At 34.3% G+C, this 21,885-nt stretch overlaps 3 protein-coding genes across 3 annotated transcripts; 2 read left to right on the forward strand and 1 right to left on the reverse strand.

Annotated features, from left to right (window-relative positions):
* Nucleotides 1–2,812: 2,812 nt before the first annotated feature.
* LOC116014899 (pathogenesis-related genes transcriptional activator PTI6-like) lies at nucleotides 2,813–4,274 on the forward strand. The gene has a single exon (XM_031254858.1). The coding sequence runs from the start codon at nucleotides 3,055–3,057 to the stop codon at nucleotides 4,030–4,032; it is 978 nt and encodes a 325-aa protein (XP_031110718.1). The 5' UTR covers nucleotides 2,813–3,054; the 3' UTR covers nucleotides 4,033–4,274.
* A 9,230-nt stretch (nucleotides 4,275–13,504) lies between these two features.
* LOC116015387 (eukaryotic translation initiation factor 2 subunit beta-like) lies at nucleotides 13,505–16,643 on the forward strand. The gene is made up of 10 exons (XM_031255435.1): nucleotides 13,505–13,621; nucleotides 13,872–13,930; nucleotides 14,451–14,559; nucleotides 14,711–14,763; nucleotides 14,861–14,915; nucleotides 15,007–15,095; nucleotides 15,321–15,466; nucleotides 15,717–15,859; nucleotides 16,089–16,174; nucleotides 16,393–16,643. The coding sequence occupies exons 2-10, from the start codon at nucleotides 13,880–13,882 to the stop codon at nucleotides 16,468–16,470; spliced, it is 810 nt and encodes a 269-aa protein (XP_031111295.1). The 5' UTR covers nucleotides 13,505–13,621; nucleotides 13,872–13,879; the 3' UTR covers nucleotides 16,471–16,643.
* A 177-nt stretch (nucleotides 16,644–16,820) lies between these two features.
* On the reverse strand, nucleotides 16,821–18,195 carry LOC116014927. Its single transcript, XM_031254891.1, has 4 exons — nucleotides 17,969–18,195; nucleotides 17,803–17,879; nucleotides 17,483–17,705; nucleotides 16,821–17,003 (listed from the first exon to the last, which is right to left on the reverse strand). Exons 1-4 carry the CDS (start codon nucleotides 18,039–18,041, stop codon nucleotides 16,960–16,962), a joined length of 417 nt encoding a protein of 138 aa, XP_031110751.1. The 5' UTR covers nucleotides 18,042–18,195; the 3' UTR covers nucleotides 16,821–16,959.
* Between the last annotated feature and the right edge of the window lie 3,690 nt (nucleotides 18,196–21,885).

Genomic DNA, 21,885 nt, shown 5'->3' on the forward strand with positions numbered 1-21,885 from the left:
AGCTATACTAAAGTTGCAAATTTCGCTCTCAAAGTTTTGTTAGTGAATGGACGAAAAGTACAACGTCAATGATAATTTAGGGACGGAATGTGAATATAACCAACAATTAGGATAAATTCTAAAATTATCTTTAAAGACAAAAAGTAAAATTTCTCTAAAAGTAAAATTAACATGTAATTGTGTGGATCAATTTTTTTTTCTCCTTTTTCCTTTCTATTTTCTTCCTTGTTTTCCATTCTTGGAAGCAAAAGTGTGATTTCATATGCAATGACTCGAATTCCATTTCGGAACACCAAAAACATTAAAACGGACAATGTAAATTGAATCAAATCTGATGGTAAGAGCCAAACATCCTTGAATATATTCATAAGGACTAAGGAGACAAATCTTACATGATTTGTTAACTTCAATTTTATTTATTTATTTTTAAATAAACATTAAAATATGTGATGTTAAAGGGGATTTGTTCTGTTAGAAATGCATCATTTTCTTCACTCTCAAAAGGAGAAGCAGCGTTTGACATGTCAACAAACGCCAGTAGATAACGACAAATTAAAGAGGCCTCCTTTCTTTTTGCCATTGCCGGAAATTTCTTGAACGTGAACCTTCCCATGCCATTTTGTTTTACATGCCAATCAACAACATTTTTGTTCTGCACATTTTCCACCATACCCTACTATTTTCATTCAAATAATCAATGTCAAAAATCACGGGATGTATTTTAATAGAAAAGGGTACATAGCATGGCCAATTTAAAAGATTGTGTAATCTGTATTAAAAACTGCAGGATGTGTTTCAATGGTTTACGGGTTTTCAAAAAATGAACAAGAGGCTGATTTTAAGAGACTGTAATTGATGTTAGAAATTACATGAGGTGTCACAGTTATATACAGGTTTATCCAAGAGTGTACATAACATGGGCCGATTTGAAAATATTGCAAATCGATGTTAGAAACATGTGTCTTAATGAACTACATAGCGGTTTACATGGGGACTAATTTGAAAAGCTATTGCAAATTGATGTCAGAAAAAAATACTTGTATTTTAATAGCATATAGATTCTCCAAAAGTGTGTATAACAGGCTAGTTTGAAGAGACGACAATTGATGTTAGAAGTCGAAAGATGTGTTTCAACCGCCTATAGGCTACATGTTTCTCCAAAAGTGTACATAACAAGGCTAATCTTGTATAACTTTCGCTAGAATCCTACGCTTTGTGACGTACTGTTGATGAGGCAAAATTTTGACTCCGTAACTTTTTTTTGAATTAGTTAACCAGTTAAGTTATGTTTCAGGCCAAATTCTCATATTTTAATTTCTTAAACATGGTGTATGTTGGATCAACCTCATCATTGTCTCATAGAAAGAAAATATTTACCTAGTTTCCAAACATGGAAAAGTGCTAAAAACACAGACTGTGAAGTGTGAACCATTGAATAAGCAAGAGTTACATGCATGTGTTTTAGGAGTGTTTGACAGCACGGATTGCAATGATAATGGTACTTCTTAATTACTTGACTATACCCAATAATTGAAGGTTCTTGGAATTTCTTGAGCGTTTGTACCGTGCCCATAGGGCACGCCAAAATTATTTTGAAACTTTGTACTATTTTATAGTATCTTCAACACTTCAATTATGCTCCGTAACTTTTAAGTTAAAAAAAATGAATTTCCACGACTTACCGACTCAAATTAAGATGACTAACTTGCAACTCTCACAAAGAATTGAAGTTAAAACTTTATAGTTATTGTCTTATTAAACCAACTATCTAACAAATTCAGCTAAAGTTTACTTACGTATTGTTTTCATAAAATATATCAAAAAGAGATGTATTATACACCCTTTAATATTGATTTTTTATATAACTTTTATAAGAGGTAGTGGTAGATTTCTCTCATAAAATTACCTTATAAGGAGTAATGTTTACTTTATGTAACATTACTAGATCAGCTCTTTTTTATATTGATTTATTATATAACTTTTTTTTTTATTGTTGAATAAAAAGATAGGACACTCGACAAATAACCAGTTGACGAACATGCTATAATCTCGAAACCTCTATGTTATCCTCTTTTAAGAATTGTTCAATAAAGGTTGGGATATTTATCAAAAATTCACAAGTGTCAAAATTTAAACATGACGAATAAGTAGGGGATGGTTATGTTCATAACTACTTTCGGTCTCCACTGAGGATCGAACATACCATTTTATATGGGAGTGTAACCGGGTGTCACTAGACCACAATGTTCTTACATATATGAATTCTATATATTAATACTAAATTTAATTTTATAAAAAATTGAATTAAAAATAACTCCAGTCAAGTCTCGATAATCAAAGTAGACACATAAAATATAACATATGAAATACAAAAGACATGAGTATTGATCACCAGTGTAAACTTTTTCATATATGTATGGATTATAGAGTACTCCGCACGCCAAAGACATTGTAGTCTAGCAACACCCGGTTTACACCCTACATGGATGAGAGTGGGTTGAGAAAGTAGCTAATGAACAGATACTACATTGTAACACAGACAGTATTAGTCAAAAAAAATAGAGTACTCCGCACCATTTTTCTTGTATTTATTGTATAGGCTCTCTACTCTAGTGTCGCATGTAAGATTTTAGAAGGTAAATTTGCTTCAAGGACCATATAATACCCACGTGTCACATCTAAGATTTTTGGTTAATTCCGACAGTGAAGAGCACAGGTAAGAATTTTCCTTTAATTATATATATATATATGATACGACATTAAGGTACACGAATCACGATACACCTGTTTCCTGTTTCTTCCTCCCCGCGCCAAAACTCTGTCGTCTATACGTATACTAACTTTCTACTACTCCTACTCTACAGTCTGAGTGCCCCACACTCCCACTCCACTCTCTCTCTATATCTATCTCTATCTATATATACCCCCTAATCTCCGCTTCACCAGAGGTGCTTCAGGAGAGCTGAGGAGGAGGTGCCCTGTCGTTTTCCGGCGGCCAAAGCTTCGATTTTTAATATTTATTCATGTTTTTTGGTTGTTTGATCGGCGGGTAATATGTATAAACACTCTTGCTTAGCCATGGTGGACGAGAGAGTGGAGTTTTCGGATTCTCCGGTGACTTTACGAGCTCCGGTGAAGTTCTCCGAGCACTGGGTCGCTAGTAAGAAGCAGGTTCGGGAGATCGGGGAGTCTCCGGCGAGGATCCGCCGGAAAGTCAGGATTGTGGTTACCGACGGCGATGCTACGGATTCCGATGATGATGAGGAGGAGAGGGTCGGGAGGAGAGTGAAGAGATATGTGACGGAGATCAGCTTCGTTCCTCCGGCTAAGCCGGCTAGGATGGAGGCGGCTTCGCCGGCTCAGGTTGGGAAGAAGAGAGGGTTGGATGGGGGGTTGGGGTCGCCGGAAGGTGACGTAAGCAGCCGGAAGAAGTTTAGAGGCGTGCGTCAGCGGCCGTGGGGGCGTTGGGCGGCTGAGATACGCGACCCGACCCGCGGGAAACGGGTATGGCTCGGGACCTTCGACACGCCGGAAGAAGCCGCCGCCGTGTACGACAGGGCGGCTGTGTTGCTGAAGGGAGTTGACGCCGTTACGAATTTCCCGAGAGTAACGGTAACGGAGACGACGGCCGTTGAGGGTCCAAAGGACGACGTCACCGCCGCTCTGTCGCCGACGTCAGTTTTCCGTTTCGACGACGTCACGCCGTCCGACAGCCAACCCAATGGCGACGTCAGCACAGACGACACCTCGGCGAAGAGTGACGTCAGCATAAACGACACATCGGCGAAGAGCGACGTCAGCACCAACGATATCCCGGAGAACAGTGACGTCAGCGCAAACGACGCCGCTTTGTCCCCGACATCGGTCCTCCGTTTCGACGGTTTCACGGCGTTTGACAACCTTCCGCTTGTAGACTTAGATTCCTTCGGCTTCGACTTTGACTTCTCATTCCATTCGCCGGGATTCGAGAAACACATCGCCGATGAATTCGGCGAGTTCAACTTTGACGATTTTGCCCTCGAAGTCAGATAAAGCGGATTCCGTTATTTTGAATAGAAACCATGGGGTCATTAGTAATTTGCGCCATTTCGCGGGAAATGTAACGTGACGTGGCATATTAGGCGGGAAATACGTAGTGTGTATAGTCATCGCGAGTATAGTAGTTGTTGTCGGCTTGTCCTACGCAGATTTTGTGAGAGATATATATTTTTATAATTTTTGTATTTTTACTTTTAGGGTCAACTATATATATGATATATTTTTTTGAAAAGAAATTATTAAATTTAAAATAGAACAAAGATACATCTAAAAAGTGACTTGGTGTAGCCCAACCAAGTTAATTGAATGGTTGGCTTCGTAATTCTATTAATTTTTCTCTATTTAAGTCGGTTAATTATAGACAATCTAAGTTTAAATTGATTTACATTTATTAATTTTACGTAAAAAAAAAAAAAAAAACAAGCATAGAATATATATATATATATATATATATATATTTTAGAATACTAGTAAACTGAACCATGAACTTCCCTTTTAAAAGGTATTTATACACGGCGAACATGCTAATAATGAAAGTCATAAATTCTCATAATTACAAAACATAAATTTAAGAACGTACCTCTTATTAATTGAAAATTGAACTCAAGATCCATGTAACATTTACTATATTAGAACCCTCAAACTATGCTCGTGAACTCGAGTCACTTAGCAAGGTCGGTCTAGTAAGTACTAACCAATCGGCAGCATGCTGGAGTCCCCTAACCCATCATCTGATCGACTTTTATACGTGAACCACAATGTTTATTTCACATTAAAATAGTGATAGTAAATTTTTTATTTTTATTTTAATTAAAGTAAAAGTGAGGTATGTGGAAAGAGTTTGTTGATGATTTCTTGGAGATCACGCCCAGAGCGTTGAAAAGTTAAAAGAGATTTTTATATTTGCAATATCAATGTCTATTTGCTATTTTCTGAGTTGGAAAATGGATGAATGTGATTGCCAGTAGCCACCCCTCAGGCACTCACTATAATATCAGTGGGTCTGCAATCTATTCTATTCTATTTTTTTATTTGTATTTTTAAAATCTTTTAGGAGTGGGTTGTGAATATTGAATATCTGATTCTTAATTTTATGTTTAAATGATTTAAATTTTTTATCTAAGGTTGTTTGAAAAGTAGAAAAATGACTTTTAAAAAATATTTTATGAAAAATAAGTCATTTTTCAGAAAATATTTTTCTTTTCTGTGTTTGGATGCATAATAAAAAAAAATGTCTTTGTGTGTTTGGTTTATTTTATAAAAAAGAGTAAAATTGTATAATTAAACATTTTAAATATTACTATTTCAAAATCTTCCTAGAAACAACTAATAATAGGGATGGCCTTAGTAGTCTTATAATGATCACAAATCATCTTGAGTAGTAATCGAGGGTCCTAGAGTTTTTTTTTTTTTTATTTAATATACCTGACCCTATTACATTGTAGTATGTGTTCATTTATACTTTCTCAACCTGTTAAAACACAAAGAGTCAATTCGCCTCTACTGAAATTCAATCTCATGACCTCTCATATGGGAGAGTACTACATGCCATCTGAACACAAGGTGTTTGGCAATACAATCCAATTATTTCTATGCATGATGCTTTGTGTTAGGATCTTCAAGTTAATTAATACTAACACTATGTTATTATTTCTAGAATTAACGACTTTTAATTGAATTTTCATGTTAACATGTGTAATTAATCCGCGTTAATTAAGTATGATTTAGAAAGCTAGACAAAAGAAGAAACTAATGATGAAGTGGGCAAGGAGATAATTGATTGGATGACTCCCCACTTGCCACAACATGCATGTGATTGAAAATAATTTAATAATTAATAATCCTTAATGACACTTAATACTTAAACCAATGTAAATATGACAAGTTAAAAGGTTTAATTTCTTGTGACTTTAATTGGGCCAAATGTCCTACCTACGACCACTCAAAACTAAGCTAGGTCTTAGGTCGTCGCCGATTGTGTGAAGCGGAATGGTACATATTTTGATACCCTACGGGCTGAATGGTTCATATTAATATAGTATGGTAGTCAATAAATATGCGTATTACCACGAAATAGATGGTCGAGTAAATCAGCGGAGTATGATTTTTAAATTTTAAATATGATGGTTACCAGATTAATTGTTGTCAAAACTTTCTTAGTCCAACCCGTTGTGAACTTTACTCATGAGTTGGGTTTACTCATTTTACACTTTTGAATTATATTTCAAGTTTTTTTCTTCCCCGAAATAATTATAATAATAAAAAAATACGTGTTAAACATATATGAATTGACTGCTCTACTAACACAAAGAAACTTGTTTTGTTCCTCCGAAATTTCTGCGGAAATATTAGACTTTTAATATGTATTTTTCTAGTAAATCTAACATTGGACGCAGTCGAAAGGGAATAGTCATAGGTAATGAAGGAGTCAATAGAGTGTGTTGTCATGTAATTTGGTAGCAGTCCGCATCTAATTGGAGAAGTAGGTCGTGAACTGTTGATGGGGGACTATAGCTCCAATTGCCTCCCATGGCGGATGAGTGTGATAGATTCATATCATGAATTGACAACATTTGGCACAAACCTTAATTTGTTTGACCAAGAGGATACTGAAACGTAAATATTATATTTTGATTTTTCAATTAATGTGTGCATAACCCTCAATCTAGTCATTGTCGTCAATCTGAAAGGTTTTGATACGGGTCTAAGAAAGAAGCATATTGTGCCAATCTTAGAGGCCCAACCAACGACTACATGTTAGGTTATCTTACATGTCGTTTAGTACGTCCTCATCCTTAAATCTCGTAACAACTATTTAAAAGTGTGCATGGATAAACAAAACTCTAATGTAATAGCATACAGATCACAACATAAGAAGTAAACTATATTAGGAATATCTTGTGTAACAGCTTGACAAAAAGATATTGACAATAATCGAACTCAGAGTCACAGTCATTATCGTTGACTTGAAAGGTTCCGATCTGGAAAGAAGCACATTGTCTCGGCCTTAGAGTCGTAGCCAACGTGCACCCTTTTGTTAGGTTCCTCTCACATGTGGTTCAATCCTCATCTCGAATCAGTTCTGATCTTGTTCTTAGTATTCAATTTTAGTTCATGCTATCGCCCTCAACAAGGAATTGATTAATGTAATTTAATTTGGCATCGTTGTCAACATTTAATAGAAAATCGACTTTATAACCATCATTGTAAAGGTCACTACACCGCAATCCATAAGTTACCTTAGTTGTCACCCTACTACTTAAAAATTTTGTTAATTAGTGCTCTGATCTAGTCTTTAACAATTAATATATGTAAAATGTATAAATTGATAATGGAATGTCCTCGTTGATCGATCCAATTCGCATCTTTCTATACCTATGTATATTGAAAATTATGAATAAAAAAATATTTTCACATGTTCAACATTCTTAGTTCAAATTACTTTTAACACATACTTTTAGATTTATATTGTACCAACTACAACTTTTATTTAAAAACAAAAGTATTATTCTTTACCATTTTAAATTAGGGCGGCATATTATTATGATCATTTATCCTCTTTTCTTCTTTCCAACACTATCCTTAAAGTTTACACAGGGACCTCAAGAGATCGACAACCAGGTGTTATCCCCCATAATGCTGCTTCTACAACTTTAATGTGGTTTATTTATAATAAATTCACAATTATATATAAAAATCTTTTATTATTATTATTATTATTGAAACCTTTAATTATAGATAGACCATCATAATAAGCTAGCAGAGATCAGTCATCACTTTTTACTGTGAACTTTATATGTATATATATATACACACACACACATACACACACACTAGCAAAATCATGAAATGGACGCGCTCTGGCTTGGAAACGTTGTATAGTATAGCAATGGCAAGAATTAGTAGTTTGATAACAAAAGAGCCCGACATAAATAACTGCCTCAACTTTTTTTTATGTTTCATTCAACTTTTCATTTAAAATTAATTAATTATTTATTGATTATTAATTCTTTTGTTAATAACCATTCAATCACACCACTAATAAATAAATAATTCATGTTTTTTTCTTAACGACCGATATGATTTTGTTATTGTCCTTTCTTTTTCTTTTTTTTTTTTGAAAGCTGTTATTGTCCTTTCTAATGCATAATATAACTGATTAATATTACATATTTATAAAAATAAAAAAATAAAATGCACTTTCTACTATTTAATTCTTAGCATGCTATTATTAGAGTTTTATTTACTTGTTTATTTATTTTTTGATATTTTCTTCTGTGTTTGTCTACTTTCGGTTATTTCCTTAATTGATGGACTAATTCATGTGCATTGTGCAACCCATAAAATTGAAGAATTTTTTCTTTAAATTTTATGGAAAGGATGTGATGAGAAATTTTGAGAAAGAGTGTATTACACGTACAATGTAATACAATGAAATTTTCTATGTTGAAAGACATCGAAACTGTTCTCCAAAATAATACTTTGAAGCGAATAGGGAGACATGTCAAACACTTTGATTTACATGATGGAAAGCCTGAAATTGCTACCTAAAGTTGCACATGAGGTGTAACATGCCTTGTGACTCTAGTCCAAAATGGATCACAATGTGAAAAAAAGGCAAACGAGCTTAATTAGATTGTTCATATATAGATAGCCATCTCAAAAAAAAAAAAAAAAAAAAAGCATTAGACATTTTTCATGGAAAGTATAGTTAAACTTAAAATCTTTTGGTTACCAACCTAATTGTCAAACTATTTTGGTTAGGGTCGCCCATGAACATGCCAAACACTTGATGTCATTTCATTGGTCATGCGTGCTCGATGGAAACACATGCAAGAAAAGTGGCTACACGATTTCACTCACGATAGCCATGCACCATCTAATACCTTCCAATCGCGCCTCATCTTACGCTTGCACGTTTCAATAAAAATGAGAAAGATGTCATCGATAAGTTCCAACTTGTTGCTTGTTAACCAATTCAAAACCAAATGAGAGTCGATCTCTTTCAAAAGTGATCAATGCTTGACAAGCCCTTCTCCTACACCATTTTTAATTCTCTTAAAATGTTATTTTTTTTTTTGAAATATTTATGATTCTTTACAAGGTAGTATATGTTCTATACTTTGTCAATGCCCTCCACCATCCCGATTCAATCTTTATGACCCCCATTTAGAATGATAACAAATGTGTCATCACATTACATAGTAGTTGACAAAGTTTATGATTATTGTTACATCAAGAGTAAATATTATAGAGAAATGTTTGTTCGAGAAAAAATATTATTATTTTTAAGAAAATACTATATGTACTCCATTTATTACTCCTAATTTTTACAATTTTACTTTCTCTCATAAATTCTTGATGTAGACACTTATTTTGAAACTCACATAATAACAATATTACATTATTATTTATCATATTATGGAGTAAAAATGAGAAAATAAAATTTGAAAGTACATTACAATATTACATGCAGTAGAATTCTTATTTTTAAGTTACCGGCAAGACGGAATCAGATGAAGACAAATAAAAAAAAAAGAGGAGTCCATAGAAGGGGAGACAAATGTAAGCTAATAACGGATTCGGTGGGTCCCATGGTTGGTGACCGAACAGATCCGAAAGCTACAACACCCCACCCTATGTTCCACAGGACAGCCGCCTTCCACTACCACTCCAATTATTAAATATTTTCTTTATAAATACATTTAATTTGGACCAACCCATACTTATACACACTTAATTACATTTATTATTACTCCTTTATTATGCTAATTAATTAAAGTTAAAGTTTCTTAATGAGATAATGACCTGTATGGACCCTTCTAAGAATATAATAGAAAAGTTAAGATAATCTTACTAAGTTTGTCATGGCTTGATAATTATAAGATTTCAAGTTTAATTTTGATATATTTTTTTTTTATTTTCTTGATTTGAATTTATCAATTATAAATAATATAAATTAATTTACTTTTTCTGTAATAATTCGAAATTTCACACAGTGTGTGTCTGTGAATAACGGATGCAGTTTTCTTGTAAATTAAATAATAAAAAAGTAGAACTGCAGATAGGCATGCACCCAATAGGACACAGGCTTTAAGGATTTCTGCAATTTTAATACTAAGGTTTTGTCTGCAAATCATTTCCTTTTGAAAATTTTGATCCCTACAGCGTTGGCCAGAGACTGCAGAACTTGTTAGATATTTATATAGTAATGGATATTAATGGTTCAGATGTCTACCATGCAAGTTTAAATAATATTTGGAGTTGTGGAGTTATAAGTATTATTTAGTTTGGTGGAGTTGATTTTGGATGATCGAGAGATACCTCGAGAGGTCAGTTTATTCGAAAGATCAGTTCGCGGAACATCGGTGTCTCGAGAGATAGGAATGTTCGTGAGATACATCGAGAGATCAGTTCGATCGGCAGATGTCTCGATAGTCTTTTTGTAAACTTCCAACTCTCGAGAGATGCGAATCTGTGAAGCGTTCTATGACTCGAATGCTGATTTGATATATGTAAGGATAAGTATTGTACACATGTTTTAGTATCTCTTGTTTTGCAACAAGTATATTGCATTGGGGATATTAAGACTAGAATGTGTTTTAACACGTTTATCATGCATGGGTACGTAACTTACGTAAACCGGATTATCCTATCCAAAATCGGTTGGAAGTTCAAAATTATGGTTGAAGGTGGTTTACCAACAGCCATAAACTTCCAGTAAACTGCTCCCAACGGTTAGAATTTTCTCTATAAATTTTAGGGAGTTTCATCTGATGAAGTGGGCAAGTTTTGCATTCTATCAAGTTATTTCACGGTTCAAATCTCTCCTAAAGTTTCTTTCCAAGCAACAAAGAACTTTGTTTCATCTCTTGTATCCCATAAGATTTAATCTTGAAACCTCGTTGCTTTGTAAGAGGAAAGATTAAAAGCTTATAGGAAAATGATATCACGCTTGAAGATCTCGTTTCCTCGTTACTGTTATTCCTCATATTCTCCATCAATAAACCAACCGACCTCATTGCCATGATTGTGTGGTGATCTGACTGATCATCACAGTTTAACCCCACACAGTCAAAAAAAAAATCAAACTAAAGTAAAAGTAACTATTGAAAATGATTAGATAAAAACAAATTAATATAGTTTACTGTTTTCAACTTTTTTTTTTCTTCAGAGAAATGAATGAATACGAATTTCTATTGACAATTTTGAGTTGTTTTTACTCTGGAGTTTTAGTAGAGGAAGTAAATTATAACCCCTTTCACTTATGGTTATCCTGAAATATTTTTGGTCGAAGTAAATCGTGACACTGGAATCTTGACAGAGAGGATAAATCCTTACTCTAGAGTCTAGGCAAAAGAGGTAAATTGCAACTCTGACTACCCGTTTAGTTTGAGTTTTTCAATATACTTATACATTACTACCCGCAACAAGATTAATTTATTTGGTAGGAATATAATCACACTCAATCTACAAGTGAAATAAAATTATTAATTTTTAAAAATAGATCAATAAATTGAATTGTGGTCGAAAACTTTCCCCTTTTATGTTTTAATTTTTCATTAATTTTGAAGGTGATATGAAGCAGCTGTTGCTTTCTTGATCTGGGAGTAGCCATCCACTGAAGAAATGAGAGTGGATAAGGGAGAAGTGTTGGAATATGAGTGAGTGATTAGGCCCCACTTAGCATATGAGGCCAAACCTTAATAAAAAACACATGTTAATCAATTAATTAAACACATTGGCGTGGCTATTGGCTACTGAGGTTAGCAGCTTTTAGCGTTGTACATGTCACTAATCAGATGGCTTGTTTGCATACTAAGCAAGAGCCCCACAGATGTGTCGGATCGCCATCTTTGTACCCAGCAACTGAAATGCATAGTTGACTACCAAATTATAACCACATGATAAACTAGTTGCTAGTATGGTTATTAGTCGTTGCAAATCATAGATATTTTTGGATAAGGATTCATGCATGGGACCTGTTCATTAATTGGGTAAATTGATGCTTAAGTTTGGTGAATGTTTTCGATTTACAGATCCGTTTTTAATTTGATGAGTTAGTTTCATGTGTTAGGTCATTCAAACCATATCTCCCCAGCCTGGATGCTCATTCATTATTATATTATGTGCTTGGTTCGTTCATTCTTGCCTACTTAACTTTCAATATTCAAATTAAATAGTCTTTGTATTTAAATCAGGATTTTCATAACAAGTTGCGGTCTCAATCAAATTAAACTCTGCTCGTATTAAGCTCATTTAGTCACCCTAGGGATGCGAGTCATGTCTTAATTAACGTAATAATAAACACAAGGAGGCCCTACATTACACTACACACTCGATCCCCCGGTTTAAATTCAATTAACTTCATTAATCAACGTGGTGGCCTGGAGCTAGTCTACTTCTCCATCCTCACCTATACATGACTTACACCACAAGAATCCAAAACAATGGCGGCTACCAATCATCTAAAGAAAAGCTTATTGAGAGAGGCAGGAAACCAAATTCATACTGGACAATATATACTTCACCACTTAGAATATGTTTTTTAATTTAGGCAAGATACACTACCACCTTATACACCAAGAATAATTCGATCTATTGACCTTATAAGGAAGTAAATAAAAACACTCATCATCATGACTTTTAAAATAACTATAGTACATTTTTAGGGTTTAAACTCAGAACTCTAAGCTAGGTTAAATTGGATGACATCTATGCTATCTTATCGGTGTCTGATGCATTGATGAATAGAATTGTGAAAAATGGATGTGTCATAGCTTAACCACGATCTATCTCACCTTTTTCTTCAATTATGTTTACCAAATAAGTTTTACTATACATACTCTCAAATTCTACTCCATGATGTGGCAAATAATGAGAGGTTATTTTTATCATGGGGTCTATAGAAAAGTGTTTACATCAAGAACTCGTGAGGAGTAAAAATTTGGAAGTATATGATGGGAACCCACAAAAAATTGGAGAAAATGTAATACTGAATATTTACTTTATTCCTAATTAATAACTCATCTCACATCCTGATCGGTGAAATAGTTTTATAGGAGAGTCACTTTATTTTAAAAAGACTACAAACGCATGATTAATCAGGAGCCAAGACCTTGTGGTCTAGTGACATCCAGTTGCACACTTACACTTTCATATGGAAGGGGATAGGTTCGGAGGGCAAATTATTGCATGGACCATGGTCCACACAGCTGTGTNTGGTCCACACAGCTGTGTCTGTGTGGACCATGGTCCATGCAATAATGATTGGGTTCAGAGTGGGTTTGAGTCTCAGTGAAAATAGAGTACCTGGACCCGGATACACGGAATAATTTGGGGTAACACTGTGCACTAAATTTCTTTGAAAAAAAATCTGTGCACTAAATTAGCCCAATTAAAACACTATTGGCCCAAGACGTTGGCCATTTATATGCTGCGGCCCATGCACAATATAGGCCCAATACGACAATAAGTTTACCAGGGAATACCAGCTTCTAGCAGCGCAGCAGGAGAGTGTTTATCGTTGGCCGGCGGCGAAGAACTGTCTCAACGCAGATTAACGTGTTCGACTAGTAATCTGGTATCGTCTGTTAGGGTTACATTTCTAATTACTCCGTACTTCTTAGAGATGTCTTTTCATTGTTTTATGGAGTTGTTTTTCTCGATTAGTGTTTCTCTTAGCAGCAGTCTTGCATTTATTGACTGGAAATGGATTTATGTACTTATTATTAGTTTGTAGTGTTTTTCTTTGTCATTTAGATCTTTCTGAATGCATCACTGCTAGGTTTTCTAGAGTCGATAATTTTTATTTTATTTTTGAATTGTCTTAGGTATAATCATGGCTGAAGAGGAAAATCAAACTGCGATGAAGGAAGAACTGGGAGAAGTTGTAAGTTCTCATTGTTTTTCCATTAATTTTGATGCATTTGCTACCGCTTTTAAGATTGATATATTCTACCTTTGAGGATGGCTTAGTTCATTGTTGAGATTTGATGCAATTAATTTTGTCCTGCACTGCTCTAATTATGCATTTTTATTAGCACATATATATTAACACATTGCGTTGTACTGGCATCAAGAGTCCTATGAAAGATTGGGTTGTTTTGATACTTTGTGCATGGCCCTGACTGAACAAATGCTTTTATTTCAGTTCATTTGGGTATTGGCGTCTTAACCTTTGTCATGGACATTTAATGATTAAACAAACAATAGTTTATCCTGAATAATATGTTTCCTGCTTTTGAAATTACTTGTATTTTGATTTCAATGCTTAGAAAGAGTTGTTAGGATGCTAGATATTACTCTCCATTTTGATAGTAGTGCTTTGAAGGTTGAATTCTTTCCCGGGAAATTGATGCATTTTTTTTTTCCAATGTTGTGTTTTGTATAATGTACTATTACATTTGAAGATTGCTCCGTTTGATCCTACCAAAAAGAAGAAAAAGAAGAAGGTTACAATTGTAGATGCCGCAGATGATCCTGTTGATAGCTTGGCTGAGAAAACTGAAAACTTGTCAGGTACATTGATATAGTGACCTAGATTTTCTTAATACTTTTCCTTCTCCACTTTCCATTCCTCCCCCTGTTCATCCACACAAACAAGCAAACAAAAAAGAAAAGTTTTTCTTAACATCTATGTCGCACTTGAAGTATGAGTTATAATTTGCAGTTTCAGAGGGTCTTGAGACCACATTTTCTGGTAAGAAGAAGAAGAAGAAGCAGGTAAGTTAATCTGTATATGATGTAGAAAATAGTGATTCCTTTTTTAAAGTTTTCACAAAAGCAGATGTCATCAGCTGATTGTTGTGAACTTTACCAGGTACACACTGATCTATTGAATGACGATCAGGAAAATGCAGGGGAAGATATGGATGGTAATGCAACACATTTTGCCAAGGATAGAATTTTAAATTTCTGTTATCCTAGCTGCGCTCTAGCCCGCCTTTAACAGCTAAATGATTTCAGATCACTTTGAAGATGATGATGAAGCAGAAGGAATTGTTCTCCAACAGCTCCCATGGGAAGGAAGTGACAGGGATTATGAATATGAGGAGGTATGTGTTTAGTGATTTATAAAATTCTCATCTTGTTTGTATTGATGGTCATCTTAATAAGATGCATATTATATTTAAATGCTATAAATGCATTTGCATGAGATTTTTTTTTTCTAGATATTCTATACTTGAAAATTGTTTTCCAAAAGGATTTGTGGAAAGTTCATAATTTTGCAATTGTTTGTCTGTCAATGAATCTAAATGTTTTTATGTAATTTCGTACAGCTTTTGGGACGAGTATTCAATATCCTTCGTGAGAATAATCCAGAACTTGCAGGGGATAGACGCAGAACAGTGATGAGGCCTCCTCAAGTTCTTCGTGAAGGAACAAAGAAAACTGTTTTTGTGAACTTCATGGATCTTTGCAAGACGTACTATATTAAGAGCCTTTTCACTCCCTCCCCCTTTTTTGTTTATTTTGTGGATATATTTTTTTCTGAAGGATTTGTCTTGTCATGGTTTTCTTTGGATTTATATTTTCCATCTATGTACTTTGCTGTACATGGTTATATAATTCAAAGTAACTTTACTTTCATGATAAAATCACTACTTTAAAAAAAAAATTATTGTTAACTCATTATACAGGATATATTATAATAACTTTGTTTTCCCTCTCTATAGGATGCATAGGCAGCCAGAGCATGTCATGGCTTTCTTGTTGGCCGAAATGGGGACAAGTGGATCCCTTGATGGGCAGCAACGTGTAGTTGTCAAGGGAAGATTTGCTCCAAAGAATTTTGAAGGGATCCTGCGACGATACGTCAGTAAGTTCATATCTTACCTCGAAGTAGGCCATCTGCTAGATAGGCTTGTTATTTTCCTTGGTTTTATCTAAATGTATCTATTAGTTTGTTACCTAATGTTCTGTTGATTCCTCTATTTCCCCCATAAAAAAGCCGTACTATCCTCCCTATTCATCTTGTGCCTGACATTAATGTTAGTACCATCTCTCATTCTCTCATTATGATTTACTTTGATTATTTTTGTGCTAAGATGAGTATGTGATCTGTAACGGCTGCAAAAGTCCAGATACCATTCTTTCAAAGGAGAACCGGTTGTTTTTCCTCAGATGTGAGAAGGTACAGTCCACCTCTGTTTAACTTTGCCATTTCTTGAAAATATGGTGAATGGCATTGTCAGAACATTTATTTGTTCTGAGAGTGACTTATCTAACTTGTCTTGTTTCTCTTCCCTGCTGTTTATCTTGTTTAGTGGAACTTAATGATCCACTTTTGTCTCCGGTCTGTATACCATTCATCGTTTTTTTTCACTGTTTTAATTGTTTAATTTCATGTAGTGTGGTTCTGGAAGATCAGTTGCCCCCATCAAAGCTGGTTTTGTTGCACGTGTTGGACGTCGAAAGGCTGGTACCTAAGCCAACATTTTTGTTTTCACATTGTCTAGTGTTGCCTCTATGTAACTTTGTGCTATGTTGACCTTTAAAGTTTACACAACCTAGTTTTGAAGTTCAAGCAGACTCTTTATTATAGTTGAAAGACGTATGAATTTGGACTTACTTTCATATGAAAATGAGATTGTTGAGGGCCATATTCATTTGGGCAGGATAGGTTGATTAACCGTCTCCTAAAATGCGATAGCAATCACTCTCCGTATGTCACATCTTATAATCAACGGTGGAGATGTCTTTTTCAATTTGTCCTAGGATTCATTTGAAAGGATTATAAATCTACCTACTTAATGTGAAAGGATAGAGAAGACCAGATGTTACATAGAAAGTAGCATTCATCCTTTCTTTATTTTTACATAGCATCCTTTTTCCATTCAACAACAAGGGGGAAAATGATACTAATAAAAAGTAAACACAAAATAGAACATCATATGGCACACCAGGAGCTAGCTAGCTTTAATGTTTTTTGGTTACAGGGTGGTAACTTACTCCAGTAAAACCTGCACCAACATTCACCAAATGGATAACTATGAGAATCATTTTGATTTACGGAAAGGCCAATAGACAATAGACAATTTTTAAGTTAAATTTGGAATCACGTGCTTACGCACTAATAACTAAATTTTAATGTAATTTCTTTTTCTGTTAAATACTGTACTAAAAAACACGAAAAATTGAATGGTAAATAAGGCCTTCTCCAATAGTTAAGAGTTTGGTATAGTTTTTGAGGAGATTTTGTGGAAGAAAAAAAATAAAACCAAACAAAAAAACTGAAAAAAAAAAAAAGAGGAGGAATTACGTGCCCGATTTGCGCCTCACACGCAAATTAAATGTCACAGTGGCCCCATTAATTCCTGCCAAAATCCCATGACTTGCAGGATAAATATTTCTACAAATTTTATCCCTTCCCATTTGTATTAAATTCATGCACTAGTTTTTAGGCCTAAAACTTGTGCCAATAATCACTAAGACTGCATACCTTTCTGGCCACATCCGTCGATGATGGTTTGATTGATATCCTTAACAGTGGCCTTGTTGGCGAACCAGAAGTCGCGTTTGGTGTGGCTAATGCAATGTAGCACGTTTCTGGTTTCGTTAACGCATTTGCTGGAACAGAATCCCGGTCCGTCTTGCTTCGTTACATTTAACCATCCCTTCATGCTCAGCACATACTTTGGTATGCAAGTAGTATTCGCCTTAAACTACAAACAAACAAACAAACCGCTAAAGACAACGATGATTTGGATTAACGAAGCAAAGCAGTAATAAACCAGGTCGATCAGATCTTTAAAACGTTACATTAAGCAAGCAGAAATAAGCACTTCTCCACTGCTCAAACGGCGCCAGATTTGGATTCCAGGTCGGAGTATCTCTAACTGAAAAAAACCATCCAAACATGATGAGCTTTAAAAAAAAAAATCATTACAGACACACACTATTATATCTGACTATGTTGTTCTCATACATTCTGCTTTGGCACCGTTGCAGAGCAAAAGCAACAAGCCGAAGAGGAGGAGCTGAGTCCGAGAATTCTCCATCGGAGATGTGTTTGTGAGGTTGAGACGGAATCGTTTGCATTTGCATTCTATTATATACTCCGATGTATAGAATATGTGAACAAAAACCGCAATTTAACAAAAACTAGGTTGGATTATTGCGAGCAGCATCCGGCATATGCTAAGAATACATCAATGGAGTTGGTAAAAACAAGAACAAAGTACCATAAACTTCCAAGGTTGGAACAACCTAGGCTAAAAATGACTTAATTCTTTACTATTATCGTTCTGGTAATCTTGTTGGGTCCGTATCCTTGACAGACAAGCCCAACAGATAAATTCCACCTAATATCATACACCGAACCCAATTGATATATGATCAATCATTATTTATTCCATGGACCATAGTTTCAAATTATACTGTGGATCATGATTGTAGACCATGGTCATGGTTTATATTGCAGTTGTGTTGAACTGATAGTGCAATTGTGTTGAAAGGGAAATGCAGCGCGGAACAGAGGTCGTTTCATATGTTCAACACAACTGCAATTCCAGACGGATGAAACGACCTCGGTTCTGCGCAACTGCAGTTTCCTTTCAACACGACAACAGTATCAACCGTGGTGCATGGTACACGGTATAACGACTGCCACATATTTATGTGAACCATAAATAAAAAGTATATTATTTATATACATAAAGTACATTATTTGAATGTACATAATTTTTATATATTAAATAATGTACATTCAGTACACAAATAAATGAACTTTTAGTATATTAAAAATGTATATTACATTCATGATACGCATAGATACGTGGACCATGATCCACACAATAATTTGTCGTCTACGATCTAGAAAGTTACAAATTATATCGTGCATCAAAGCCTATATTATGTACCTATAATTAACTTATGATGTATTTTAAGATTATGTACATGTAAATAATATGTCAATAACATGTACATAAGTTGTTAATTACAATTACATAATTGTAATAAGGTTGACAATTCGCATGATGATGGATGTTGGTCAACGGTTGCTATAAAGCATATCAATTGTGTCAGTAAACATTTATAACTTTACTTCAAAATGTTTATTTGATTTCTGCTATCAAAAACCTCATGACCCACTTTTTTTTTTTTTTTTGGGTCCCCAAGTGAAGAGACACTTCAAAAACAAATCACACTATGTAGAACACTCTGCATCAACTCTACTACTCACTAGAGAAGAGGAGAGGCAAGGATGGTCTTAACTCTTAAGTAAACCACAATTGTTCAAAAAAAAAAGAAAAAAATAGTTGGTTAACAAATCAGTTACTCTATTTCACTATCGGTATACATGTCCCAAACGATTTTTACAAGGACGATCTATTTCAACCTGTGTCCGCTTCTAACAATTTTTAAGTTTGAATACAAACCTCAAAGTCAATAACATACGGATTTCTTGGAGTATTCTATTTTGAATAGAAATAATTTCTCATTACCTAATAATAGTAAGATAGGGTTAGTTTTTCTTCCCTTGCTAAGCTTTGGCGTACCAATTTTCTAGTTGTTCAATTCTCAGTTATTGTCATTCCAGCTTCCTTTCACTTGTTGAATTAAAATTCTAGTTTGTTTTGGTATACGGCCGGTTTTGGAGGTATATCTGTCAATAGCTTGCAATGGTTGCTAACTTATCTTTTCTAGTTTTGTTTTGTTTTTGGTTTTTTTTTTTAATAAAAAATAAAAAATTGACGTATAGGAGTGTTTGGTAAATACCTGTTAGGTGATAATTGTTAGCTTATTGAGTTAGTGGGTTTTATTAATTAGTTGATAGTGTTGGCTGATTATATAAATATGTTTGGTAAATTAATTGTTAGTTAATAGCTGATTATATGCAAAATGACTTTCTCAAGCTAATTGAAAAAACCGTTTTGAGCATCTTTTTTAATTTTAATCTTTTGGAGCAATAAGCTATTGCAAAAAAGATAATTAACCATACATTTATATAGTTATATTGATTGTTTAACCAAATCAAACAACTAATAGTGGTTAAACATGACAAAATTCGCTGATAAACTAACTATTTTACCAAACATGACCGGCCATTAATGGCCTGTTTGGTTGGATGTAGTTTAGGGGAATGCAATTCAGTGAATTCTCAAACTGCAGTGTTTGGTTGGAGGGAATTGCAATTCGGTGGAGAGGAGGGGCAATTCGTTGGTGTAAAGACAATTTTGCCCCTCCTCCCATACCATTTGTCTTTTTTTAAAAAAAATTGAAAGAATTATTATTATTATTACTATTTTGAAAGAATTATTATTATTATTATTATTATTATTTGAAAGAATAATAATAATAATAATAATAACAACAACTACTACTACTACATAAGGGCATTTTAGTCATTTTGTCGCGTTTTACCTTTCAATTCTCTGTACTCCTATTTCTGCATACCAAACACTGTAATTTCAATTTCTACTTTATTCAATTCATTGAATTGCAATTCTACCGAATTACAATTCTTTTCCCCCTAATTCCCTCCTCCCAACCAAACGCCCTGTAAGTATTCCAACTTCGCTAGACAGTCCCTTGAACCTGAACCTTGAAAGAGTATTGAGCTAGCTTTATTTTTCCAACACATGTAATACATAAGGGGTCGCCTCCATGTTGATTGGTCAACTCCCCTATTGAGTCTCAGGTTTCAATCAGATCGAGTAGAACCTCACACTATTGTCGGAGTAAAAACTTGTGTTGATTGGTTATTCAATTGAGCATGCCTCAGGGGTTTCGTTTGTGGGTGATGAGGAAAACCCGGCCGCAATCACTAACAAAAAGGGTGCATAGAAAAATTTCACTTATGTGTAATTAAAGCATGTGCTTCATCTCAACTAAAAGCCTAAACTGATAGTTAGACTGCACATATTATATTTATGTGCACACACCCCCTCAATGTGTGCGGTAGATTCCAAGCGCAACACATGGAAGTCCTCATGATCTTTTGCATGGCTCTGATACCAAATTAAAGCATGTGCTCCATCTCAACTAAAAGCCTAAGCTGATAGTTAGACTGCACATATTATATTTATGCTCACATGTGTAAATTGTAATAGCTCGCAAACTATACATGAGATGTAAATCACACTAGGAGACGCTATGTGATAGACTTAACTAAGATGGTAAAGAACAATGATCTTTTTATATGATAATCATTCTTTACTCATCCACCCTTTCCAGTTTCCAAGCCTTATTTCCTCCGCTACCCTTTCCAATCTTCTTCTTTTGCTATTATAGTTTCACAAACCTCCTAACTTTTCATTTGTGTAATTACGTTAGTTTCGCGCTCTTTAGGCCTTAATCCACGAATAAAGTCGTTTAATCTTGCGTGCAATTCATTAATATGTACGGTAAACTTATGTTAGTGTGTTTTCTTATGTATAATTTTGTATTGCTTTGCACACATTTTATAAAGTAGCTAAATAATTCCCTATAATAATAAACGTGAAACTCTAAAACATTTTCGAAAGCTAAATCCAACAAATTTAAAAAAATTTGAATCTGGCGGCACATATGGGGAGCGCATGTCCCCCTCCTTTCTCATCATTATATTGACCCTTTATATATATCTCATGTTTTACACTGCAAAACACAGATGTAAAAGTTTTTGGGGACTTGTATAAATTTTGAAACTACAGGGAGTTAAAGTTTGAGTAGCAAAAACTTCAACAATTTTTTTTTTTTCTTTTCATTTTAATTTATAGATGCGTGTATCGTGTTTTCTATAGATAATTCTGCAGGGGCATTCATAATATTATTAATATAGTTGAAGAAGAAAGATAAAATAATTTTTTATATAAATGTGTGTATATAATATTGTTGGATGAGAACGTGCAAGCAAGTAAG

The sequence above is a fragment of the Ipomoea triloba genome, chromosome 4 (genome assembly GCF_003576645.1).
Source record: "Ipomoea triloba cultivar NCNSP0323 chromosome 4, ASM357664v1".
NCBI lineage: Eukaryota > Viridiplantae > Streptophyta > Magnoliopsida > Solanales > Convolvulaceae > Ipomoea > Ipomoea triloba.